At 37.2% G+C, this 27,636-nt stretch overlaps 2 protein-coding genes across 7 annotated transcripts in view; one reads left to right on the forward strand and one right to left on the reverse strand.

Moving 5' to 3' along the window:
* TMEM67 (transmembrane protein 67) overlaps positions 1-18,947 on the reverse strand; it is a 36,389-nt gene extending 17,442 nt beyond the window's left edge. The window contains exons 1-18 of the mRNA XM_025172239.2: positions 18,757-18,947; positions 15,695-15,783; positions 15,504-15,597; positions 14,482-14,581; positions 12,034-12,103; positions 11,326-11,400; positions 10,746-10,808; positions 9,712-9,866; positions 9,511-9,619; positions 8,566-8,652; positions 7,448-7,513; positions 5,259-5,418; positions 4,419-4,542; positions 3,204-3,309; positions 2,100-2,156; positions 1,901-1,999; positions 1,016-1,114; positions 548-634 (exon numbers count right to left, since the gene is read on the reverse strand). Of these exons, the coding sequence (XP_025028007.1) occupies positions 548-634; positions 1,016-1,114; positions 1,901-1,999; positions 2,100-2,156; positions 3,204-3,309; positions 4,419-4,542; positions 5,259-5,418; positions 7,448-7,513; positions 8,566-8,652; positions 9,511-9,619; positions 9,712-9,866; positions 10,746-10,808; positions 11,326-11,400; positions 12,034-12,103; positions 14,482-14,581; positions 15,504-15,597; positions 15,695-15,783; positions 18,757-18,931 (1,815 nt within the window). The 5' untranslated portion in view covers positions 18,932-18,947. The remainder of the gene's footprint in view (positions 1-547; positions 635-1,015; positions 1,115-1,900; positions 2,000-2,099; positions 2,157-3,203; positions 3,310-4,418; positions 4,543-5,258; positions 5,419-7,447; positions 7,514-8,565; positions 8,653-9,510; positions 9,620-9,711; positions 9,867-10,745; positions 10,809-11,325; positions 11,401-12,033; positions 12,104-14,481; positions 14,582-15,503; positions 15,598-15,694; positions 15,784-18,756) is intronic.
* A 1,564-nt stretch (positions 18,948-20,511) lies between these two features.
* On the forward strand, positions 20,512-26,519 carry RBM12B (RNA binding motif protein 12B). Of its 6 annotated transcripts, XM_025172243.2 has the most exons (4): positions 20,512-20,840; positions 21,888-21,950; positions 23,439-23,483; positions 24,042-26,519. In XM_025172243.2, the coding sequence occupies exon 4, from the start codon at positions 24,070-24,072 to the stop codon at positions 26,410-26,412; it is 2,343 nt and encodes a 780-aa protein (XP_025028011.1). In that variant the 5' UTR covers positions 20,512-20,840; positions 21,888-21,950; positions 23,439-23,483; positions 24,042-24,069; the 3' UTR covers positions 26,413-26,519. The 6 variants fall into 6 exon arrangements, with proteins under 6 accessions (XP_025028011.1, XP_088005255.1, XP_088005256.1 ...); XM_088149129.1 differs by having other exon boundaries at positions 20,512-21,950; XM_088149130.1 differs by having other exon boundaries at positions 23,439-26,519.
* The last annotated feature ends 1,117 nt before the right edge of the window (positions 26,520-27,636 follow it).

The raw sequence follows: 27,636 nt of genomic DNA on the forward strand, positions 1-27,636 counted from the left end.
CCTAGCTCAAATTCAGTGCTGATTTGTATATAGAATCTTTATGCTTCACTGATGTGTGCATACATACTATACTTTCAAATGCTTATAGACTGATAAAAAACAATAGATTTCATATAGAAAAAGCATACACTTCTGTTTTTAGGACGCGGGGAGAAGAGTCATGTTCCTTTTCAATTACAACTGAGCTAAAATTCAGGATTATTCCATGCTTTTCTATGTACATGTATAACTTCTGATTCAGGGCAGACCCCAAAGTCATCTCATGTCCCCTCTGAAAATTAGGAAGTAAGCATGGGTGAGTTTTCAACTAGGCTTAAAAAATACATTTAGCAAGAAGTGTTGCATTAGCTATCAGGTTCTTATTTTGAATTTTAACCTAGTGAACACTAATAAGAAAGTGATATTCCAAAAAAGAAGTTACCATTAAAGCTTTTTTTCCCCCTCCAGAAAATAGCAAAACAACATTATGAATGCAACCTGTTTCCAAAGTGTCACCAATAAATTGTAGCAGTTTACATTTTTGGAAATCAAAAGGGCGTATGTTTACCTTCAGAGCAAAAGCACATCCAACATAAGAAATAAATTTATCTTCTTGACTTGGCAGAGGTAGTAAAACAGAGACAAATTGCTGTGCCTGAAGAGCAAACAAACTCTATTATACCAAACAGGATGTAATACATTTATGCTTGTTTAATCATACCAGCATGTATATTATTTATAAAATATCAGCAGTTTTGCAGAAGTTAATGAACTTGAAAGCAAAATAGGACTGGTAACATCTCAACTAGGTCTACTTATTTTTTCAAGTACATTTAGAGTTAGAGGAAAAGCAAATTAAAAAGCATCAGGGCAAATAGATTATTTAATATGCAGAACTTGCCTGAATGGTCTGATCAGAAAAGGCAAAAGAGAAAGTAAAACATATAAGTATTTAGTACTTATAAGTAAACAATTATACATCATTGTTTATTCATTTGCAAAAAAAAAAAAAGGAAAAAAGAAAAAAGAAACTTACTTTAAAAAATATAAGCCAATAAATCCCTGTTCCTACTGTGATGATGAAGAAAACATTTGCAAGGTCTCCAGCATAGAAGAGCAGAAACTTCAGAACTGTCTAAAATATCAAATTATATGTTTTTGTAAGATACAATGGAGTGACTTTTTTTTCCAACAAAAGTGGTCAGAAAAGCGACTTTTAGACCATTGCACTACCTATTAAGAGACTCTTGATATGATTTGTAGGAGAGATGACATTTCAGCACCCAAGCGTGGAAGTGTATTTAGGAAATACTTTTACCTTATTTTTTACTGTTCAAATAAGCCAACACAAGGCATGGATGTAATACTATGCTGCTCTGACAGTATTGTATTACATACAATGATGTCAGTGAACACTGAGCTGAAAGCATACAGGAGTAAGAAGATCTCTCTCTCTCTCAATCTCTCACCCCAGATAATAAATATATTCTTTGTTAATAGGAGATTTAAAATGCCAGGTTATTTGGAAGTAAGCCTCAACATGTAGGAAACAGATGGCTCCTTCCATTCAGAGATGAGTACTACAAAGAACCTTTTCTGCTGGTTTTTCATGAGATTTACTATTGCATGTATATGCTAGAATTGCAATCTTACATTAAAACTATATTAACATTGGGGTTTCCAGTTTGATGCTGTTTACACAGTACACTTCTTAAAGCTGCAATCCTAGCATAAATGCGCATCATTAAATCTAATTAAACTGAGTAGGATTTACTTTCAGTAAGCATGGTCATAACAGATCAATTTGATAAAGTTCCAGAGTGCTATTCCTCAGCCAGGTCAGCTTTATATTGCAGGAAAGTGTCCTAAACATATACATTCAAATAATATTAGATAAACTAGGACATCCAATCGTACATACTTGTAAGTCAATCATGGGGCTTCCTATACGCCTCTTCCAGCCAGCAGTCTTGAGAAGGGACCACAGAACCGCCAGGCCGCCCAGAACACCTAGTGCTATCTGCAGGAAAAGGTAGGTAAACAAATCATACTGCTTTGCCTATGGAAATGATCAGACGAGTTCCAAAGAGATTAAAATTTGGTGGAAAGAGAATACTTACATCAGTCTGAATGTGAGCCTCTGACTGGTTCATTTCATAGTTGACTGAGAAGGAAACCTAAACAGTGAAATAATTCTTTTAACCTTCTAATAAAATCACCTTTACTTGATCACCACCATGCACACAGCATTAGGTTACAGATCATAAAATATAATTACTTTAAATAAAATGTACATTATTGGCTTCTCATCTATTTGCTGAGCTGGTCTTCAGATTTTGGCACAAGAACTTCATCTCATAAGACTGCAGACAAGGTGAACAGTGTCAGAAACAATAGTGGCTACAATATGGAAATTTGAACCATAGTCACTGGTAAGGGGTGTTCAAAACAGCCTGGCTTTGTATACAGAGCTGGTACTGAGAGGTTTTGTTTCTTTTTTAATAATCTAATTCAGAATAAAATGAAGGAAATGCTAGCTTACTGATTCCTGTCCACAGAAAAAATCTAGGAATATGGAAGACTGAAGCACAAGATATCACTATCACAGACTATGGGCATGTTTTTCAGACTAGAGTCACGTTTGTGAGATGGGTGGCTACAGAAATTTGCTAAATAAATAAATAAAATAATAAATATGCAACCACCTATAGATTGAATGCTTTATCTGTAAAATATTGGGAAGAGCCACAGTCTACCTCCACAAGGTACAAGAGCAATAAATACAAATTCTGCAAACTGAATAATTCCATAATAATCCAAACTTAAGTGAAAAAAAAATGCAAACCTAATCTGGAATGAGAACACACTTGCAGATATTAAACACAACTATGGGAGAAAGAAGAGACTAAGAATTAATTAACATTTAAATAAATCCGAATGGAGATTTTTTGAGGATGCACCAGTCTGTAATCAATCATTTTAATGGCCGTTCAGTGGGCTGGGTTAAATGGGCAAGAGCTTATTTCTTTCTACTGAGTTCTCACTTAAAAACATATAAAATGCTCTTTTCAGTTAATTGTGAACCCTTTATAATGACCAATATCCAGGGCTTTCCAGTTTATCGAGTTAGTGGAGTTATTCATTACTCAGCAGGATCTATCTTGGTTATGCAGTAGCTGGCTAAGCTACTGTTAAATGACGCTGAGAGGCAGAGAAGAGCTTACCATTACATTCTCAGCACTGGGATTTTGGATGAGAACATCACTGTAGGCAATTGTTATCAGAGGAGGATAGATGGCGCCCCTCTGAGTGTTCCGCACAAGACGAATACTGCAAAAAGGAATGCAATGGAGGGTTAGCTAGAAAATAGGGATTGGCACCATGGAAAGCAAGGTATCAACCATGAATTGTTAGTCTTCTTGCAGACCATGCATCTCGTTCTGTATTTTGCTTAAACTTGCTTTCTTTTTTACTTCATGAAAGTGCCTAGGGTCTTTTATAAAAATCTCATTATTCTTTTTTACTCTCAGAACTTTTGTTATGGAGCTAACTTAAATATGGTTATTCACTATAATAAAGGGTATTATTATTACTGTTAACAAAAGATAGGTAAAGGCAGAAACTGGGAAGAAAAGGTGGCCTGGGGTATAAATCGCACAGAAGGGGGCGGGAGAAAGGAACATGGTGCACTGGCCTTGTCCTACTCATTTGGCAAAATCTCTCTAGATTTTGTCTTGGCTGAAACCCAGAATAACTAAAATATTCTGGTTCTGGGTTGGCCAAGCTGCAACCTGCCTGGCTGAATTTCCTGGCCATGGTATGTTTGTTCGGGATTAAAACATCTTTTCTGTTTGTACACATCCTTCTAGAAAATACAGAAGATTATAAAATTAAGATAATAAACAGGTCCTATGTCTATGATCAATAAAACTTATTTTTATTAATTACTGATGGACATAGCAAGTCAAATATGAAATTAGCTTTTGCCTTGCAGTCCAAGTAATGTTTATTTTGTATGACACAGAGTGGAGCCATTTTCTGAAGCTGCCTCCTATTGCCCTGTTCAGTTTTTAAAGTGGTAAGTTCCCTCTTCAAGAGCAACATTTACTGCAATATTTCACTGACATTTTCATTTATGCTCACATTGTGCTTATAGGCAATCTGTTTGGACTGAGAATATTATCTTCAGCATGTCACAGAGCACATTTAACCTCTAATCATATGTAGACACACCAGGATAAATCCCAATAAATTCAACAGAGCTCACTTCTGAGACAATACACATGGACCTTGATGGTTGGAGGGCATTGGGCCCTCTTATTTTTATTCAGTTTTTTTTTCTCGTAACAAAACTAGTATGTTGTATCAAAGTAAATTCAAATTTGAATTTGGGCATCTACAATTGGGCAGCATCTTATCCAAAGTTTATATAACCTTACCTTATTGCTATTTTACTAGCAATTCGGATTACTTTTGGCTGGCTTTTTAAGTCATTTTCTCGCCCGCTTAAGGTATCCACCAAAAATATTCGGCGCGTCAAAAGCCAGTTGTTCACATTGCTGCCTTTGAAAAACATGTTGTAAAATTACAACTTTAGGAAAAAAATAAAACTTTTACAGAATTACTAAAAGAGAAGGAAAAATAAGGAAACTTGCATTGTTTATAACTAATATAGAACAATGATAATAATGTTATAAAACATGTTGAATAACTTTCAGTTGTTCCATATTATCAAATATATTTTACTGTATTTACTTCTAAAACTAAAATAACAACTGCAGTTACTTTAGGAGCACACGTGTACCTAAAAGACTGAATGTTTCTGATTGTTTTTAATTAACTATAATGAGCTTTGTGCCCAAATCCAGATAAACTATGGCTGGTCCTACAGTTTACTGAAAACAACTCAATTTCAAACCATCATTTACAAACTGGGCTTATTTCAATAACATTGTTAAATTCACCAGGGCTTAAGCAGTAAGTGTCACTTAATTGAAAGCTGAATGAACACTTCCACTCTCCTATTGACAAGGTTTCCTGAAGAAAGAAGGAAAGGAGAGGTTCAAACCTGATACTTGTTCACATAATACCAAACTAGGGCTTTGTGCTTCATTCAAATGAGGTCACCATGTATAAATGAGGTTTAGAGTGCCATTAGAGTTACTGATAGAAAGTAGCAATAGTTTTGAAGAATTAAAAAAAAAAATAGAACTATACATTTATTACACCTAAATTTTACCCTGTCAGTTCACCAAGGCATGTCAACACAATATTCTTACCTTGGTTCACAAATATTTCATTATACTTAAGATTCACATTTAACACTGGCACTGCCCAAAGGTATTGCTGTCCATCTTCTTCATCATAATACTCAAGGAATACATCATAAAACACAGGTTCAGCATAATCCTTTAAAATCTTGGAAACTGAAATTGTACACTGTATCAAAAGAGCAAACGAATGTGTAATGTGTTTCTACTAACATCCAAGAAAACTCAGAAATGGAAAAAAAGATTTTAAGGGAAAACTTCTTCCCCTTAAATCATGTACCTTATTATTTTGTAGCAAACAGAACAAAAGAACAATGAGATTATACAAACGGATTCAAAAGTCTGTACACAACTACAAAGTGCTCAGTTTCTCTTGGGCACACTAAATAGGACATGAGGGAAATAGCTTCTTCTTTGCTGTTCCCCAGTACCTGGTAATTCAGAAGCATCCTGTGTCTGAAAGAAGAGATACTGAGAACTTTATTCTCCATGAACTGGACTTATTTTGACAAATGGTCTCAATTACTGACAGTCATCCTGCATGCCCACAGCCTGACCCCCTGTGTGAAGAAGTACTTTCTTCTGCCTATTTTGAATCTTCCTCCAATGACCTTTACTACATACCAGTGTTAGGAGAAAGAGAGAAAAGGCTGTCTTTTCACTTTCTCTACTTTAGGGCCTTAATCAAGTCCCTCATGTTTTTCCACTAAATGAGAAGGACCAAGTGCTATAATCTTTCCATATGGGAGAATTCAGAGTGTACTGTCAATTTGCTAACAAAGGACTCTCCTGTCATAAACAGTAGATGAGTGGGAAGAGCCTCGCCACAATGTTATTAACAATGTTAAATTTTATCGAACTATTTTTTTAAAATGAGGAACTCTGATAATTCCCAAAAATTCAGCAAGGTGTTCCCATAAGCGCCCTTCAGTCCAGTCTTGGGAAGACTGCTCCGTTGGGAAAGATAGTCCTTTTCTGCACTGCCCCTGATGCTACAATAATGCTAGTGAGATACTGGAAATCAACCTGTACACAGTATTTCAGATATGATTTGTATAATAGCATTACAATACATTTTGGGGAGTTTTATGTTTAATCCCTTGTCTAATGATCTCTAGCACAGAATGGTTAATATTTTCACTGAGTTAACGACCGTAACCTCTTCCCCAGAAATAGAAGCCACTTAGGGGTGGAATTTTTAGATTGGAGCTCTGAGGTGCAAGTTACAATGCTCAGTGACATCTTCAGTATTTAAAAGTGTGAGAAGTTAAAAAAAAAAAAAACACATTTCAATAGATTTATAATAGTGACAGTTGTTATTCTTTCAGTTTTTTTATTTTTATTAGTTAAGTAAAAAGCACAAGGAAAAATAAAACAAAGAAAAAGGGGAAAGGGGAAAGGAATAGAATACATACACATAATTACAAACATAGCAGCGTAATCCCTGACTTGTCTACGTTGAGAGAGAGAGAGGGAGAGAGAGAGAGAGAGAGAGAGAGAATATTATTGCTGTTGGATAAGTTTTACACTGAGATGAGGTTTGTAGTGAAAATTCAAAAGATGAGATTTAATATGATTAAGAAAAATGAAAAAATAATTAAAAAATAAAAACAGAAAAAAATGTGTCTATAAGAAAAGGCATTTGAGCAGCCACCCACTTTTGTTCTTTCCCCCCTTTCTTCTTTTTTCCCCCCTGACTTACTAACTGCTAAAGTATTTTTATACTTTTTAAAACTTCCACAATCATTACTCATTTCTGTTTAGATCATTTTTAATTAAAACGATCAGTCCTTAAATTTAAGACTGGATGAATTAATTGTTGGTGGTATGTGTTTTGGTGTGTACATTCAAGCAGAACTGATTTTTTATGCAGAACTGATCCTAAAAAGCCTTTTTATTCTATATATTTGGAGTTTAGGAGTGGCTTAACAACCAATAACAACATCAAATTCAGAATTGCAAAATATGCAGTGCGTTACCACTTCTTGGTTAAAATTATGTGACCTCCAAATATAAATACTGGACTATTTTCAATTTTGTTCATGGTGTGACAGTCCAGAATAATCTTATTTCAGTCAATCCATAAGAGAACATGGAACTTTATACAACAGCACAACAATTAAATATTTCTTTTCTTCTCTCTAGCAATAATTAAGGTGTACTTTATGGAACTTTTTTAAAAAATAAACTGTGCGTACCTTTTGTTGGTAGGTTGTTCCAAAATTATAAGCAGCATTCAGTCTAATTAATGTGTCTGGACAAAGCTGTTTTTTTAAAAAGAAAATATTTAGCATTCTTCATGTTGCAATTCTCAAATTTCAAAATAAATGTTACATTCATTTTTTTTTTTTAAATAGAAGCCATATGCTTACATAAACACAAAATGCCGTATTTTGTAACTCTGGATTTTTAATGTTCACTGCAATGACAAATAATTGAATGATTCGGTACTTAAGAGTTCCAGTGAGCAAACTCTTTATGAGAAAGAGCAGCTTCTCTGATGAGTATCAAAGGGTGCTTTAAGTACATAAAGCTTTTCCAAGCCACTGTAGTTAACAACTCAGACGTAGCTTCTCAAAGCTTTGCATAACACTCACCTTTTTTGACGTTAGCCGTTTGGGGTAGCCCAGACAAGAAGCACTACCAGGAGTATCGGCACTATCTTTATTGTAAGGTTACATTAACAGAACCTTGCAAGTCTGAAAGTATTTCTCCCCTCCTCTCCTTTTTACTCTCTGGAAAACTAGGGAGGGTCCCTCGTGAAACACTTCCCATGCCCCCCTCCTTCTAAGGATTGAGATATCTTTTACATGATGGTTGTCCAGTCTGCAGCTCTTCCTCCTGTCTTCCAAGGTCATTCCCACATACCATTACTCTCAGTGATTTCAGATAATGAGGCTACAGAATGCTATGCTTCCACACACTTTATGCTTTGAAACTATGCTGATGGGACTCAAAATGTAAAAACTTGGATTCATAATTAGAAATGTACCAATGATGTCATTCTCTTCATGGAACTGCATCTGCCACTGAAATAGATTCTTTCCCACTCCACCTCCTGCACACTCTTGTATCTGCTTTGGAGGGCTGGAATACCCTTTTGAGCTCCTGCAAAGTATGCAGGAGTGGTGATGGAGAAGGAGGAAAGCAAATGGAAGTTCACTTGTGTAACATTAAATCTAGACATGTTTAAATTCATTCAAAGCATTTTTTAACCATGACTAATTTGTTCTACTAGATTTCAATAGACAAATTTGACTAAATAAGCCGATATTCTTAACCCAAATTAATACCAGGTGATGTGCTCTTTCCTTACCTGTAAACGACCACCTTCTAAATGTTGCCATTTCAGAAAATTTCCCATTGCATCATATGAAGCTGCAATAAACTTTAATTTTACATCCTGTAAAAAAGATTAAGTGCTTTCAAGATCTAGAATCTGGTATCTTAGGGATATCTTTTATGCAAGATCGAAAAGAAAGTCAAAATGTTATTAATATTTCATGTTGCAATCTACAACTGTGTAAGAACAATTATTAGAGGAATTAAGTACTAAATGTAAATCCCTACCACTCCACTTACTGTCTAGCTCACTATATGTAAACAGTATCATGGACAGGTGAAAAGTTACTCTCTTATTCTAAAAATGTGAAAAGGAATAATGGCCATAATTTTAATTAAAAAATGTACTAATGTACTAATACAGACCCAAAGCTGTAGGATAGAACTCTCTCAACAAAACAGATAACATGGGGATATATTAATTTCTAGATACATGATTATTTATATTGTATATATGATAAATTAATGTCTGCCAATCAAAAGTATGCTTGCAAACTCTTCCTCCTGCCTAAGATGTTGCAGTTTCCAAGAAAAAAAGTACAAGCCCAACAATAAAGCTTATAAACTTCTGTGAAGAAAATGAAGTTTGTTTGTATAAAATTAAGTCCTAGTAAATAAGCTGTTCTGGTCCGGTATAGGTACTTATTTCCCATCCCCTTCAAATAATTAAAGCCTGAAAATAAAAACATTTTAGTCATTTCAAATTATATGAAAAGCTCCAACAGAACTGTAAAATAGATTTCCATGTTCCTACTTCTAAGATACATATTCAAAAATAGTCAATACTACAATGAATGACATATCCTGAAGAAATGCATTAATATTATTAAAATAATCACCTGGATAAATTAATCACTACAGAATCATATCAAGTACAAGTCTAGACTGAAAAAAATTTTTTTTTACTGCAGGAACCTACCTTGTCTTTTTCTTTAAAAGTGAAGCTACTAGGAAACTGTGTTGTATCAAGAACCTGGGATGCTAAGCCTGGTTGGTCACCATAGTATAGCCATGGAAGCGTCTGTCTCCTGCAAACGATTACACAATGCTTACTGCAGCCTGCCTACTGCAAAAGTGTACAGTGTAAAAGTCAAAGGAATGAATGACAAAGACAACATACCAAAATGATATTGAATGAACAGTACCAAGTCCAGCAGTATTTGCAAACACATACTGAAACAAACCACATGCATCAGGAACAGCAGAGCTCAAACTATTCATGTTCATAACACACATATTTCCCAAGGCTTGGCAAGCGGTAAGATTGGAATACAGCTGAAAGAAAATAAGCCAACAATTATGACCAGAGTGTAACATGGTATAAAAGAGGATTAATGCCAAATTTTATAAAACTGATGGTCTTCGCTTTATTTTTACGCACTGGGCAGGATTGTCCACGGAGGGGTGGGGGAGTGTAATGTTAAGATGGTGGCCACAATGGTGCAACTGAAGCCACCATCTTGACTTTTTTGACCCCTCCCCTGCAGATGCCCCTGACACTGGATACTTTGAAAAAAATGTGGAAAACAAAAAATGTAAAAAAAGAAAAGAAAAAACGTTTCCCCCCTCTGAACAATAGAAAGTAAATGGATTTTTTTCTATTATGCTCTGTAAGGCAGTCCTCAACTTACGATGGCAATTGGGACCCAAATTTCTGTCACCAAGTGATGCGGTTGTAAAACGTGACTACATTGCTTAGCGATGGCAATCTGTGCAGTCCTGGTTGCCATTATTAACTGAATGCCATAGTCAGGCAAGGGAACTTCCTGCTGGCTTCCCACAACCAAGTCAGCGGGGAAGCTGGTAGAAAGTTGCAAGTCCCAGGTAGCTTGCAAGCAGGCTGGTAGGCAGGTAAGTGACTGCTGTGGGGTGGGGGGAGGGCGCAAGGGGGTGCACAAGGGTGCAAGGGAGATGTGGTGAGTGTCAGGGAGGGTGTACGGAGATGTGAGGGAGTACAGTGAGGGTTGGGGAGGGTGTGTGGGGGTGCGTGAGTGGTCAGTGCTAAGCGATGCAGTCATGTGATATTGTGCTTTATGACTGCATCACTTAGAAGTGGAAATTGCTGTTATAACCCAGGACTACCTGTATAAATTACACGGATTAGAAATATTTACCAATCATTTTGTTCAAAAAGAAAACTAATTTAAAACATACCCAGCAAGCAGCTGCTGATGCTTGAAGATTTTTATAAAACCATTCTGATCTCAATGTGATGCCCTAGAAATAGAACATGTCAACTGTTACAGATATCTCAGTATAGTTCTACAAACATCTGCTCAGCAGTCAGTCCCAGGTATAGGAAGATTGCACTCTGACAACTTTTTCCTTCAGAGAATCAGCAACACCTGACTTGATACTACAATATTAAATTTAATAGCACTTTTCAAATAGTTGAAAGGCTATCAAGACTTTGGATATAAATTTGAGGAAGACAGCTTCCATTTGAACATTAGAGGAAATCTAAGAGTAACAGGTTCCCTTCACTAGATGTATTCAAATGGAGACTGGAAAGTTATCTGACACTGATGTTTTGATTTGGATTCCTGCACTAAATTGGATTACATGCTCAAATGGCCTCTTTTGACTTTGTGTCTATGATTCTACTGCATATCAAACTTAGGTTTTATGTTAATATGCTATTTATGTAGTTGTTGGAGCTTAAACACAATTATTTGTTTTATGTCGTGATTGCAATGGTTTTGTAAATCATATACAAAATATGACTATAACTTACTAGTTCTCCAAATCGAACAGTTGTAATTCCCTTTGGAGGGAAATTTCCAGTGCTTGGGAAACATAAACCTCCTGTCTGAAATTGAAAATAAGTAAATCATGTCACAAACATATCTATTTTTAAAGGCAGAGGTCTTAATCTAGAGAAACCCTTCTAAAAACAAAAAAGTTTATTTTACATTGCAGATCCAGCAGGAGCTGCAGCTCAGAACGAAAGCCACTTGATTTTCATTAATTCACCATTTATCCAAGTGTCCTATCCTATCTCCCATGCAAAGCAGTTGTGGGGAGAGGATTTGGGAGGACATGCCTGTCCCACTTTGGTGAATGTTCCACTGATATCTAGATTTAGTACAGCAGCTTAATTCAGATTTAGGCACAGAACTTTAACACCCCATCCCTTCCACTGCAGTCCCATGTAAAACCTCAATAAATTGGAAATGATTCATGAAAGACCTGAGATACTGGGGGGGGGGGAGGTGCTGAAGTAGGGTTGCTGCACTAAGAAATGGTTGGACCCAAAAGCTAAATGGTTCCTCCACATTATTCTAGGAGAACCAGTGAAAAGTGGATGCAGGCAGCTTACTTGAACAAGCCTCCCCATATTCAAGACAATGCACTATGATAATTTATTAAATGTATACCTCTCCTTTGTATCCAAAAACATGCAAAGTGGCTGTTTCTGGTATATGCTATTTGTTGCACTTACTAAAATATTTGGCTCAGAACAGCTACATGATTTGTTGACACTGATGAAAGTTGGTTGACATCTTATGCACCTACAAAAAATAAAATGAAGTGTGAAGAAGGTATACAGAGTTTAATCCTATGACTTAAACAAGCTTAAATGAAGGATATAATTGCTGCCATGCTAATATGCTAGGTGAATGAATACAGTATTTATTTACCAGTGTACTGGTGTCATGGTAAAGCTATGCACTGCACTAGTGTAAGTCAGTGTTGAAAAGTCAGCCTGGAGATACAACAATTTTCACTGACTTTTCTTCCATTTAGCAAAATAATGAGAATTGCCCTTGAAGGAAGAAATTGTCAAAATTACATTGAGGATTATTTTTTTCAATAAATATTTTTGAATTAGGCTTCAGTAACTATCAGGTTCATATGGATTCCTTTCAGCATATAAAACTCAAGGCTATTGAGACAGGGTATGTGGAGAAATGATAATTACTATTAGCTTACTTGATCCTTGTGTATTCGTGGCCAAGGTGACTGAGAAAGTGATTGCTTTGCAGCTCCAGATTCACCTGGATGAAACTGATTTTCTAGACCCATTTTATCAGGGTTTCATCCATGATATGGTACTGAGGTTGCTTTAGTCAACTTGATAAAAGACTTATGGACACCACTCTTCCACTATTTAGGAAGTCTTTTCTTGATGTCTATATGTCCTCATTTTTCAAGAGCTGGAAGACATTAATTGTTGTTTCTACTTTGATTTTTAAATCAATGTTTCCTATCGTAGATCTGTAAAGAATCATCTTTCATGTTGGTTAATTCTTAGATTACAGAAGTTGCAATTCAACATGTTAGAGAACACTAGACTAAGAAAAGCTCTGATACATTTTCACCCACTAAGGAACCTATTTTTCCAATTTATATATATACGTGTCCTGATATATGTTCCTCTTGTTAAACTACCGTATTTCTTCGACTATAAGATGATACTTTTTTCTAAAATCCTTACCCTAAAAACTGAAGGGCGTCTTATTCAAGAAAGTCAGCCGAGAATCGCGGTTGCAAAACTGCCAAACTTTGTTCTGCAGAGAGGCTTCTTCCTATTGCTAGCCTCCAATCACGAGTGAAATAGCTTGTCTCCCAAACAGACTTCCTCCAATCACAAGCCTGATGTAACTGACATCAGCTGATGCTGAACAAACCAATTAGAGGAAGGCTGTTTGCAGAGACAAGCTATCTGCAGTCACTCGTGCTTGAATGTAATCAGTTATGCAAAAGAGCCTGGAAATAGAGCTGCAGAGAGACGGTTTGGACCTCCTCCCACCGAGTGTATCAGGTAAATGTTAACTACTTACTAAATAAAAATGTGTTCTGCACTATCTTTAAAATATTGATTTTTTAATTTTGGGCTGGAAAAGTGGGGGTCGTCTTGTACATGGGGGTGTCTTATTGTCGGAAAAATACGGTACATCTCTGGAATTTACTATTTGGGATTTTTCCTCTTATACATTTATTCTAAATAAAAATATACCTCTGAATGTTGTATCCTACATTTTATGGTCCATCAAACTCCATATGGTATTTGAACATATTTATTAGACTACAGATGACTATTCTACAGCTAACAAACAGGAAAAAAGCTATGTTTATAGTACTCATCACTGAATTCAACTAGGGAGCTGAGCTGAAGTTAACAACTACAATTTTTCCTTACTTCTCTATTTTATTACATTTTGCATTAATTAATTGCAGCTTATATCTCAGAAAAAATAGCTTAGTATGCTACATGAATCCAGTGGATCTTTTTTTCATAAAAATTCCCTGATTCTGCTAAGTACTGTTCTTATATCTTTCAAATTTCTTTAGCATCATTTAAGTATTTCCTGAAAAGGAATTTTTCTTTCAATAATATTTCCAGCCTTCTAAACTATGATTCAGAACACAGGAAATTCGTATTATTCATTATCTTCCTCCCTCTCCTCAATTTTGATGCTATGATTCTAGTCTTTTAAACCAGAATTTCCTTTTACTTCCAAATGGGAAATATGTATTAATGTCAACTAGGATTTAAGCCATTGCTCTTCAACTGATGGGTCAGGATTGTTGAGTGAATGAAGCTGGGCTGCACCACCAACACTATCACACAAGGGGAATCTCAAGTTGGAAAATATTGATTAGTAAACAGCAAAATCACAGTTCCAAAACCACATGAAAGGAAAAAGGAAATGGAGATGAAAGTAAACCAGGCCTGACACTTGTTTCCTTCTTAATGAATTATTACCTCTTAAGGCAAGAATGTTACTACTTTCAAAGTGGGAGCACTGTGAAAACTTTGAAATCATTACATTTGGCAAACATCAATTAATTTTATTTTCAGTTCTGCAAATTGAATGAGAATAAATAAGAAATGCAAACATTCTTTCCTATTTCAATTTATATCATGTATAAATAAAATACTTACATGTTATTTAATGCATTTGAAATTGAAAATGACTGTTCCTTTCCATTACATCGAACACATGATGCAGCTTTCAGTAGTGTACCATTAGTATTTCTTTCCACTTAAAAAAGTACATGAATATTAGTAGTAATGTTACTGTAGATACCACATTATATTTAAATATAATTAACAATGTATAAATACAATATTTTTTAAAAAAGCAAATCCAGAAAATTCAGTTGATGTTGTTTAATATACATGACCCCCAATTCGGAGATCTTGGCCATGATCTTTCAGTACTGGAATTTCCTGCAATTCCCTTCTTTCCAGGAATTACCTAGAATAATGAAAAATTAACTCCCTCTCTGTGCAAATATGGAAGTGCCTTCTGCTCATGTATGGTCACTTAGTTCTACCAGTTATGTTATAGAAAAAAATGCAGCTTATACATTTTTAAAAAGAAAAACATATTTAATTATGTAACAACAAAAGCTGTTTTGTAAGTCTCTTTCAACACTATTCTATGTTGCACTTTTCATCAAAGCAAAAAGTGGTATCATAGCCTAACCTGCAGTTGAAGGGAGTGTAAACTTGGCGGAAGAACATATTTTCAGAGAGAAGATTTTATTTTCAATTTGGGGAAATAAAAGAGCTCAGGAAAAGACCTTGAAAACCATTCAATCAAAGACATTGATAGATTGGTATAACACAGCAGGTTTCCTATGCTGTAAATCTATCACTGACGTCTTAATGAGATGTTTCATTTTAGCCAAGAAGTAAGAAACAGAATAGACATAAAAATTACATCCAGTTATTATTTGGAATAGGGGATCTGAAAAGACACATATGAATTGTTTGTTTGTTAAAATACAAATTGAAAATACATAATTATATCCATTTTGTTCCCTGAACAAATAAACCTTTACAATTCTTTGTCTGTTCACTGAACTAAAATGTTAAATATACCACAGAGTAAATTTTCAACATAGCTTTGCCTGGTAAAATAAACAGACTAATGTAAAATAACTTCATAAAATTCTTACCTAAAATCTCATTATTAGCACATTTACATTTTCCTTCTGTAGTTAAGCCACTAGGACAAGTAATGCAGTCCCATCCATCTTGAGTGACTCCACTCTAAATGAAAGATTAAAATACTTTAAAGCTCACAAGGCAGGAAAAACAACATTTACCTACTTGCCTTTTCTAACAGAAATATTTTAGGTTGATTTACCATGGTTTCTGGACATTTTTCACACACAATAGATGTTCCACCATTATCAGAAACTTTCTTGAATCCTGGAAGACAATCACATGATGTACCTGAAAAGTACACAATATTTTGTTGTATTAGCTGCTTCATATTAAAACATTTGCTTTAATAAGGCTATTTATTAAGAGATATCTCCTAAATTATTCTACCTGTATTGCCTCTAAAAGATTTTAAGGAATGTCCTTAGCTTCCAACAGTTATGTTGGGTTTTCTGGTTAGGTTAGCAATGGATTCTGGAAAAATATGGGCAAAAATCACAAATCTCAGCATTAAAGCTCACTGGGTGCCCCAGGCCAACCACATATTATGAAGATCAAGTATGTAAAGAAGATGTGTCAACCACTTGAAAGAACCTCTAAGAAGTGGTAATGATGAGAAGTAGTAAATAAAATAATAATGCTCATGTGGAGTTCTTGGTGCTCTTTGAGCTTGGTTGTTTGCTTGCAGATGTTTTATTACCCAACTGCAGAAATTTCATTACTCAGCTGACTCAAACTGATGTTACCTAGCTGGGAAATGAAATGCCTGCAAGCAATCAAGCTCAGAGAGCACCAAGAACTCCAGAGTTCAATCCTGAGCTACATACATTGGAATGCTCATGCTTATAATGCAAACTATTAATGGGTATCATTGTGCTATTATTGCATAGTTGCTGTTTATTGTTATTATTTATGATTTATGTTTTTGTTGGCTATAATCCTATGTTCATTGCCCAGAGTAGCAATTAAGAGGTAGATGACTATATAAATTAAACAAAGAAATACAATTATTTTTCAGAAGTAATCTTCATTTCTCCTGGCAGCATTTCGGTCTGACAGTTGATATTCTACAGCAGCTTCCAAGTACTAGAGTCAGACTTGAGAAAAGAGGCAATCTTGAGATCCAAAAAATTCTGAGAGAACTGATAGGGTCAGATTTTGTGATGCTCTTAACAATGTGCCTTCAGTGGGCCTCCACTGTCCTTCACTGCTAGTGGGAATCCATTGACCTTGAATTGAATCACTAGAAGGAAGGGGGATTAGTTTTCCTACCTCCTACTCAGAGGCCCTCTTCTTGATTTCCCATGGAAAGAAAGTACAGTTTTTAATAAGTTTCTGGGAGGAGTTACTTTCCTTTCTCTTCCAATTATAGTGCTTAAGATTAATGGAAGAGAGGGGCTTAAATATAAATGTGCTAATGTGAATATATACATGTAAAGTTTCCATCCAGCAATCTGTGCAATCTCCAGGGCTAAAAAAAGGTTGCCTGCCTACCATGCAGAGAGAAAGTAACCTGAGACGATTCTATGTAGATAATGAAACTTCCACTTGCTCTCTATGTACTAAAGCAATTTCAGTTTCTGAATGGCATAATAGTTGGCATTTGCCCAATAATCCCAGCTCTCAGCACTTCTCTGTCTGGACAAGGAAAGATCTACAGAAGATCTAGCTGCAGCAAAAGATATGGCTCCTGATATTTCTATTTGTTTGGTCTTTTCTCTGGGTGGCAGAGCAACCCTCTGCTCTATCTACAAACTGGGAGAGACCATGGAAATGAGTGAACAAGTGACTGTTTTAGGGAAACTACTTCTACCCACTTGCATACCCTTAACATAAAGCAAGAACTAGAGAACATCAGGCTTGCTGTATATATTAATAATATGTTGTTAATAAACAGAATTTGTTTACAGCAATCTCACCATCTTCCTTAACTTCTCCCTGTGCTCATATGTGTTCTTTTCCCTATGGGAGATCCAATGACAAAGAACTGCTACGTTTTCTCATCTGCCCCCTGGGTTACATAATGACCAGAAGATGGTAGCTATCAAGCACATCTGCTCTTTCTGGGAAATATGCAAACATGCAATTCTATATGCATTATGTTCAAGAAAGTCCTCTGAATTCAGTGGAATTTCTGAATGAACCTCTTAAAAAGCCCCATTCTTCTTAGTGTCTTTCATACATGTTGGATTACATGTTGGATTCCAATGGGACTGGAGATTATGGGAGTTATATATGCTGGGGGAGCACCAGGTTCTAGAAGCACACTTCACTGAACATTCTAGGAGACAGGGTGGTGACCGCCAGATATTGCAGACTGCTGTTCCAGGAATCTCTGATAACACTTGTTGAGGGTTTACAGAGTTTTATTCCAAAACATCTGGACAGTAGCAGATGGCCCTGCTACTATGATTGTGACTGAGCTGTCTCCCTAAGACTTTGAGCCAGAACCAGATGGAAAAGTTTTTTTTTTCCACAGTCAGCAGATGTCAAAGGGTCTTTCCCACTTGCACTTAACCAATGTCAGCTCAAGGGTATACAGTGCCTCTAGGCTACACTGACTGATGGTGTGCTGATGCAAAGATCTGTATTTTGAGAAAAAGGGGTGGCACTGGTATCTGTTAAGCTTCAGCGCCCTAGGCAGTGCCTACTCAGCCTTAGCTTAAAGCTGGCCCTGGCCATGCCACAAATCCTGCCTCCCCTTTTTTTTTTGGCTGAGTCAGATGGCCTTGTTCTCATCTCTTTCCCAACTCGTAAGTGAAACAGCATTATGCCATCCCTAGCTATACTAGTGTTAAAGTAACACTTCCCTCTTATTCTGATATGCCCAAGGGCACTCAAAGCGAATAAAACCTGCTGGGCTTTGCCCTCCATTCCCTGGGATAGAATCAGGAAAATGGCAGGGACTGGAAGCAGAGGCAGCGCAGGGATCTGGACATTTCATGCGGATATGGTTTTCTGCCCTGTTAGTAAGAAGGCGGGGAAACCCCTTCAACTCAGCAGTGGGGAAAGATGCGGACATCTGATTCCCACACGGCACAAAAGCCCAGTTGAATAAACCGCACAACACGCTGAGCTCGAAGCAGGCAACCACATTAGCGCCACGCGCGAGCCCAGTCTGCGACTTCGTAGCCGCTCGCCCCGCGAGAGGGGCGTCTGCCGTGCCCAACGGTAGCGAGCCAGGGAGTCCGCGCCCCCGAGCTCCGCCGAGGTGCAGCTGGCCTCGGGGATCAGTCTGAGCCGCGATCCCTTAGGTAGCCTCACCCTGAGCGCTTTGCCTCTGGAATTCCCCACACCGTCCGCAGGCCAGGCTGGCGGTATCGAAGTACTGAGTCCGGCCGCAGCTCTGCGGGCTGCGCAAGGGGAGGAAGAAGCCGCGGCCCGCGCTCAAAGGCAGCACGAGCAGCGCTGCGCCAAGCCACCACCGCAGCGTCGCCATGGCTACTCAAGCCTCGTCCCCGCCCACCCCATCAATAGCCCCTCGGATAGAAAGGCGGGCTTAAAACTCGGACTACGGAGCGCCAAGAGGGTTAAAATAAAACCACGGGAGGAAAATAGGATCGCTTTCTCCCTCTCAACACCCCGCAAAGCAACGAGGGGTCCCGAGTTAATTCAGCATTAACCAATTTACTGTAGGAAAGATGGATGAGGAATCTGGCAATTGAAGATTAAATTTCAATCATTTGATGAAGTGAATACCAGTCCATGAAAGCTTAGATCTTAATCCGCACGTCTTAACCCACCACCCAATATTATTTTGGTGGAATAAAAACAAAACAAAACATAGTACATTGTTTTTTTTAAAAAAGAAACACTAATTGGGAGTGTAGTGCATATATTGTTTCTGTGACCTATGAGATCTCAAAGAGAAAAATTATAAATATCTATTGTCAATATTTCCATCCAAAACATTTGGACATCACTGATATTACTGATGGATGGTTACAAAATTTGACTAAATTTAGCCTTCATTTTCACAGCTCTTTGTTGGTGCATTAATCTTTGAGCAATTTCCAGTAATTTTAAATACTTCCATGTAAGGGATTATGTACTTTGGCTTTGCAGCCTTTTGCAGTAACAAATTTTGCAGCTAACAAGAACTGGAAATCTTTCTAATGCTATTACAACTCCCAAAATCGATTTGTTGAAGCAACACTTTTTTAAAAAAAAAAAAATATATATATATATATTTTAAAAATTATAAAATAATAAAAGTATTATAAAATTATAAAGTATTTATTTTGTAAGCAACTGAAAAGCATAACTGCCCGCTTGGACGCTGACACCACTCTCCAGATGCGTTGAATTCTCTATTCCTATACTGTTTCGAGACGGCGTGACTGATTGCTTCACTGCTCTGAAAGTTAGAAGTCCACACGTACAGAAAGCACGAGATTGGAAAAGGTTGCCCTGCATCAACAGCGACTGGTCTATATAGCAATACTATTCAAGTCTCAACTCAAAAATATCAACGAAATTAGTGTTTTCATATATATTGAAACACACACACTAGAGGAGCACTGCATTAAAACGGAGATAGGAATCAGTCATATGAAATCATAAACGTATTTATTTGAAATCAAAACTCTTTGATTTTCATGTCATTATAAACATAGCTTTAAATTACTTGTATAAATAATAGATCGATTTTTTAAAAAAGCAAACAAACAATTATGGACGAGAAATGCAATTTTTTTAAAAAAAATAAGCAAAATTGAAATTCTGAGTTGTGTTTAGGAAAATTCTAGGAGGAGGACAAATGAACTTAGATTAATATTTACATTATGCTAATTGTTCTCTATATTTTCGAGTCCCATGCAAGAGACTGTTCATATATCATACGACTGCAATCTTTCACCCCCACCCCCGCTTCTCCCCTTTACAAAACTCTCGTTCTTTGTACTGTAAAGAAATTGCATTAGCAGCCACCGGAAACAACCCGACAAATCGGAATCCCGGGCCAAACTTTGAACTTCCGGGGGCATGGCGCTTGCGCCTAGGGCGTCTCTGCGCCTGCGCGCGGGAAGTCGCTTTGGGTGGCTTTGCTGAGGTGGGACGCGGGGAGCTGAAGCGGAAGCGCGGCTGCCATTTTGTAGATTGCGGGCCGGTCTTCTGTCTTCGGGAGGCCGAGGCGGGGGCGACGCCGTATTTTTGAGAGGGCAGAACGCCCGATAGCCGATTTTCCAGACGGCCGCCTGGACGGATTGGCGCGCCCGAGAGGAGAGGGAGGAGGCTGCGGCGTTCGTCTCGATGATCTGTTAGGCAAGCGCGGGGTTCTGCTCTCTTTTCCCGCGGGAAATTACGGAGCTGAGGCTCTTTCAAGGCCTCTTTCGACCCACAGGGGCCTGGTTAGTAGAAACGAATCGTGAGCGGGCCGTTGTTACGGGTGTGTGTGAGTGTTGTGGGGGTACTGGCTTCGGCGGTGGCGTCTAAGCTGCACCGTGCATCCTATGTTCTCGCCCTGCTCAGAACTGAGAGGCCGAGCGAGGCCGGCAAGTGGAAGTATATAATGGCGGGGGGGGGGGCATTGAGCGGTGCCCGGGCAGCTCCTGCGGCGGGGAAAGTCATGCCGATACGTTTGCTGTTCAATGTGCTACTAAAATATTGGAACATTTAAACAGCTCGCCGAAAGCTTTCTTTTCCTCTTAGGACGGGGGTGGGAGGAAGGACATCTCGCTGTTTGGTGTGCTTGGGAATGGTCGCACTGATTCTGTGTCGGAAGGTCGTTTCAGGTTTGAACAAGCTACGGAAGTTCTTGTACCTCGTGCATTTCATTCGTTGGTTTAATGGCACTTTTCTGAGCGCATTGGATCATTCCGAACGTTTTCCCGAGGAGCGAATTGGATGATATTGGGATTTGTATATAGAAGCTGTACAAGATGAAGAAAACTCCGGACTCACAGCTTGTTCTACCGATTGATTTCCATCTAAGTGGGTGTTTCTGATCCCATCTTAGCCAGCGTTGTCTTTGGAAAGGAATGAGTATTGTTAATTGCTAGAGAAGACATGCGTTTTCTCCTCATCTTGTCTTTTGACAATGTTATTTTTCTGCCAGGATTATAATTACGGAAGTCATGCCTGATATTCCAGAGTTCTGCTACACTCTGCATTCTCTAGGAGGGATAGATTCCTCTTTGCAACAGATAACTTCCTGGGAAAGAGTAAACCAAGCACTACTCCAGCATGGATAGGAATGCGTGTGCCTGCTTTAACAGAAGTCAATATCATGAATGGATTATGCAAGAATAAAATGCACAGTGGTCATTTTAACTGCGAAAAACATGTTATGAATATACCACTTCATCTGATATTCATCCTCTGTACAGAATTGTATAATATGATTCTACATATTAGATGATCTGGTCCATAGAGGTTTTTCTTTTCTTTTTTTGCAGTTGGTTAACTATTCACCTGGTTTTAAAGCTTAGTGGTAGGACTGCTATAGTGTCTGCTCAGAAGTAAGTTGTGTTGAATTATTGAACTTCTTGTCTGCTATATGTTTTTTCTCCTGTTAACAGATTAATGCATGTGTGTCTTGGCTGTACTTAACAATCAGGAATTGATATTTTAATAATTGTTAATTTAACATCAGTTGGAGTTCCTGAAGACTTTTTCATTGCTTTGTTGCTCTGTTGAAAATGAAGGACAGGACGTAATGCTATCAGTCTTTCTTTGCTGGATGTAGTTGCTTTTTATTCATTTGCATTCAGGGAAAAAAGTTGAGTTGCCCAAGTATGTTACTGACAGTTGTAGCTGGTTACCTAGCATTGCATGCAAAACTATAAATTGTTGACGTGAGCTTTTTGAATGAGTTGTTATTCAAGTCCATTAAGATTAGTTGCCATCGTTTTCAGTGAAATGTAGATACTGCTTATACAAAACAAATGGATTGGATCTCACAAATTACGTAAGATCGTTAAAAAGAAATTCTATCCAGATGCGTGTGCCATACTTTTATAAGGGTCCGAGAAGGTAGCTTGGTTCTAAGCATAATAACGGATTTGAATGTTTAGTATAATGTATTTTATAATTGTTTGCAGCCTTTAGGGTTTTTTTGGTACACAAGATACATGTGATTTGGGTTCTGGTATTAATATTCAATTAATAGAACATTAAATTGAATGTATTTCCTTCAATTTATTAGATACTGTAATAGGTCTTTAATGCTGAAACTGCAGTTCTGTGCATACATTTGTGAATAGGCTTTAATGAGTTTAATAGGACGTACCTCTGTAAGCTTACAGAGGTTTGTACTGCAGTTTTCTGTTATTTCCTTTCGCTGGAACTTGTAAAATATGGATATTACAAGGGCTGCGTAAATCTATTTCTGGATGTAGTCGTAACGTGTGTACTTTTACTTTTGCGAGATACTGATCTTATAAATGCAAAGCTATTATAGCATTACATTGGATTCCTCTGGATTCATATTGGCACAGCAAGCATGGGGAAGTTGGTATATCATTTTCTTGGAATTTCTGATGTTGGAATATGTTTCTTTAATTTGGTCACTTATTCAGTTACTGAACATTCCGCTACCTTCTTTAAAAGAAAAAGGATGTTAGAAGAACTGGACGCTTGCACTTTTTTGTGTGGAACTTTCAAGGACTGAGGACATTGAGGAAAAATATGTTTTGCTATCGGATTTTTTTACCAGAATCTAAATTTTGAAGATTGATTTCATATTGTTGCTGACATCAGTTTTAAGTAGAGAGCATAATGAACCTCTCTCAAAACATGTGAAAAACAAGATACTATACAGTTAAAATTCACAATTCCTGTTTTTTTGGTACATCTTTGGAATAGGAAAGGAGCTGAACAACTTCCATTATTTTTTATTTCTTACTGGGTTGTTAATGTTCACCATGGTTCTGGATATTCCACTCAATGTGGCATAAAATGTAAATCTGCTTCTTAGCCATTAATTTTGTTTCATTTTCTTTCCACAGTTAAGTTGATTTCACAGCCTTTATCAGGCCTTCAAGAAGAACCAGGTAAGCTTCTGAAAGCTTAATATTTGTATTGTCAGATTTGATGGCTTTTTCTTCCAGGCTGATGACTGGAAAGGAAGATGTGCAGTTGGCTATCTAATTATGGGAAAGAATAAACATGGGGGAAAAGATTACTGAATTTGCTTCATTATGAGATGAGCTGGCCTAACAGAGAATGTCTAAACTTCATTATTTCTTGGGAGTGGTATAACATCTTTTTGATCACAAATAATTTTTTGATATCAGATAGCAGAAAAACAAGATCAGGTTTTTTTCCACTGGATTTTATAAGATGCTGTGAAAGCTGTGATAGCTTTTATCATAGATTTTATGAATGACATTGGTGCTTTTATGATTGAGATTATTGGGAACTGTCCAAATATTTCAGATTGGCTAGTGTTTGTAAACATTCAGATTAAACTAGGTTCTGTGTGATTTGAAATGTAGGAGTTATTCTTTCAGTAATGGAAGGACTTTTTTTGTTTTAAATGGTGTAGCTTAGGCCCAGCATTCTTCCAGTATACTAAAGGCTTGTTATCATGTATGCCTTTTTGTCCACAGGTGATTATTGCTGTGGGTTGAGCTCAAAATGGCTGTAGTCATCCGTTTACAGGGACTTCCTCTTGTTGCGGGTCCTGCAGATATTCGCCGTTTCTTCTCAGGATTGAATATTCCTGATGGAGGTGTACATATTATTGGAGGAGAAAAGGGGGAAGCTTTTATTATATTTGCAACAGATGAAGATGCCAGACAAGCAATGAGCTACTCAGGAGGATTTATCAAGGATTCACGTATACAGTTTTTTCTCAGTAGCAAGACAGAAATGCAGAACATAATAGAAATTAATAGGAAAAGATTTGATCGTGGTGGAAGAGAAACAGGATCTAGGCGGACAGGTTCTAATAATTCAGGACCATCTGGTGTTGGCAGCCTTTCAAATTTAGTTGCAGCTATTAAAAAAGGAATTGGTAAATCTAGCTATGATTCCAGGGTTCCTTTGGAGGATGAGTTTCATTCCAGTGGCTCTCGAAACAGTAATATAAACATTTCAAAATCAAATTTTAATCAGCCTAGGAAAGAATCATTTAAATCTGATAGGTTATACTTATTCATACGTGGTATGCCTTATTCTTCAACAGAAGATGATGTGCTCAATTTCTTCTCTGGATTACAAGTGGAGAGGATACTTATGTTAAAAACCAATGGTCAAAATAATGGGGATGGCGTGGTCAAATTTGCTACATTAAGTGATGCCATGAAAGGACTGCAGCGTGATAGGAATTATATGGGTGCACGGTTTATAGAAGTACGGCCCTCTAATGAAGGAGCATGGATTAAATATGGTGGAAGGATAGATGAGAAGATAGATCATTCTTTCCACTTTGAACATAATTTGAATAAAGGAAATTATTCTTCAAGCAGAGAATATTCAAAAAGAGAGCCAAGCTATTTGCCTTCAAGAAAACGTAGCCGATCCAGGACTCCACCACGAAGAGTAATGTCACATGCTCACTCAAGGTCTCCTTCATGGAGGATTATGGAACGCAGCTATTCAAGGTCTCCTTCACGGAGAATTATGGCACGCGCCTATTCAAGATCTCCACGGAGGGTTATGGCACACACTGGTTCAAGGTCTCCTCCACGGAGGGTCATGGCACGCAATGGTTCAAGGTCTCCACGGAGGGTCACGGCATGTATGCATTCAAATTCTCCAAAGAGGATCACAGCAAGCACCCATTCACGGTCTCCAAGGAGGGTCAAAACCCACTCTCGTTCACCTTTCTCTGGTTCAACCCAGTCCCATTCACCTCAGAGCAAGGAATATTGTATACATGTTAAAAATTTGTCTGCTGCTGTTGAGAAGAGAGACTTGCAGGTGTTCTTTGAGGAGCCAACCTTAATGAACAAGGACATTACTTTCCTAAAATCACATGATAATGAGGCAAGGAGCAAGGATGCAGTTATTACGTTCAGATCAGAGAGAGCATATACATCCGCACTTAGTTATCACAAGCTTGATCTTTTTGGTCGACAAGTTTACATTTTCCCTGTTTCCAAAAGAACAGTGCTAGAATTAATTGGGTCTTCGGAAGTCAAAAGGTCACCAGAAAGACATCACCATGTAAAGGATAAAAATAATCAAGATGGCTATTCTGGCTCAAAGACATGTGTTTATGTAAGAAATTTTCCATTTGATGTGACAAATGTTGAAGTACAGAAATTCTTTGCAGGATTTAATATTGATGACAATGACATTTATTTGCTTTTTGATGACAAAGGAGTTGGACTGGGAGAAGCACTGGTCAAATTCAGAACTGAAGATCAAGCCCGAAAAGCTGAAAGCTTAAATCGCCGACGCTTTTTGGGGACAGAGGTACTCTTAAGATGTATACCCGAGGAGCAAATGCAAGAATTTGGTATTAATGTTTCATCAGCATCTAATGAAAAAATGCAAGGGCATCACCATACATGCGAAAGAGAGGAAAACTTTTACTCTGTTGATTCACAGGGACCCTCTGTGCAGGGAGATGTAAAACATCCATCTGATTATAGATGCCTTTCTGATGATTTCATCTGTTCACCTGATAATTTTAGAGGTCCTCCCCCATTTACAGAATTTGGTGAAGGTATTTCTGGAAATTTTCCTGATAGGCGTTTTATGCCTGATTCTAATTTTGGTGGTGGCTCAGATTGTGTAACATTGATCAAATTAAAAAATATACCATTTCGAGCTTCTCCTAATGAAATTTTGGATTTTTTCCATGGCTATAAAATCATACCAGAATCTCTTTCTGTTCAGCACAATGAATATGGAATGTCTTCTGGTGAAGCAATCATTGCTCTAGTAAATTACAAAGAGGCAGAAGCTGCTATTAATGAACTGAATGATAGGCCAATTGGCCAGCGCAAAGTTAGGTTAAGTTTGGCATAGGTGAAAATGAGGTTAAATAAATATACAGTATTAATTCATTACAATTCACATTTTTTACTTGGAAAATGAAGATACCCCAAAATGTTAAACGTTATAAAAAGTTAAGTCTTATTTTAAAATTGCAGCATTTTTAATTGAATTAATATTTTTTTAAAAGGTGGATCAGCCTGATAGTTCTGACAAGTTCTCTTCAAAATATGCCTAGCTGAAATATGAAACTTGACAACATGTATTTAGTTTTCATCACACTGCTTGCATGTATATTGGCAGTTCATCTAAATATATTGTTTGATGTAAAACATTGTATTTTCAAAGTCATTCAAAAGCATAGGTTGTGTCATCCCTGTATATATTAACTTAAATCCACAGGATTCTTGCCCATTGTTAATACTCAGTGGTATCGTGAATGGTTTCGTTAACGTCAGCTCAGCATTTCTTTTAAAATAAAAATACGTACACTGAAATATGTGGATGGTCACTGATGCATTGCTTTTTCACGACAGTAGTATCTTACAATCCCATTAAGAACCTATGTTGTATTTTGGCATATGTGAACATAGGTAATGATTATATGAACTAAGTTTTATAGGACCAGACACAGTCTAACATTGCATGGTATACCCCAAAGAATGTGACATACTGTTATATGTGTGTACCCCTACAATCTTGGTTCATGCCTAGATTTTCTATTAATTTGTCAGCAAAATTTGTCAGCAGCATTGTTTTGCTTGGGTAGAAAATAGCCTTAACACATTTTCTTAAGTATTAGGGTAGGAGGGAAAAAGGAACTGGCAATTGTATCCAGTATTTAAGAAAACTTCAGAAGTATTTTTATGTTGATCTACATGTTATTGTAAGGGTGTTTTTTATTCATTCTGGGCATTTGCAGCTGGAGCATCATTTTGAGATGATTACTTTGGCTTTGTATGCATTAGACAAGTCTTTCCCAACCATGTGTCTTCTAGATGTATTAGACTACAACTCACATCAATTTTAGTCAATTAGCTTGCTTGAGAATTAAACACAACACATCTGGAGGGTATCAGATTGTGAAAGACAATATTAAATACTTATATCTGGGATAGATGAGGATAAGATGACACTGTCCTCAATCAGCAATTCTTATATACCAGGAATCTCTTTTGAGTAGTGTTCTGTTTTTCTCTTAAAGATAGTGTTTGACTTGGACATATGGAGCTCCTGTCATCTAGGCACCTGGGTGAT

Source organism: Python bivittatus, unplaced genomic scaffold (assembly GCF_059951505.1).
Source record: "Python bivittatus isolate LINGU-HERP-01145 unplaced genomic scaffold, Pbiv_v1 ctg000590_np1212, whole genome shotgun sequence".
In the NCBI taxonomy this organism is placed as follows: domain Eukaryota; kingdom Metazoa; phylum Chordata; class Lepidosauria; order Squamata; family Pythonidae; genus Python; species Python bivittatus.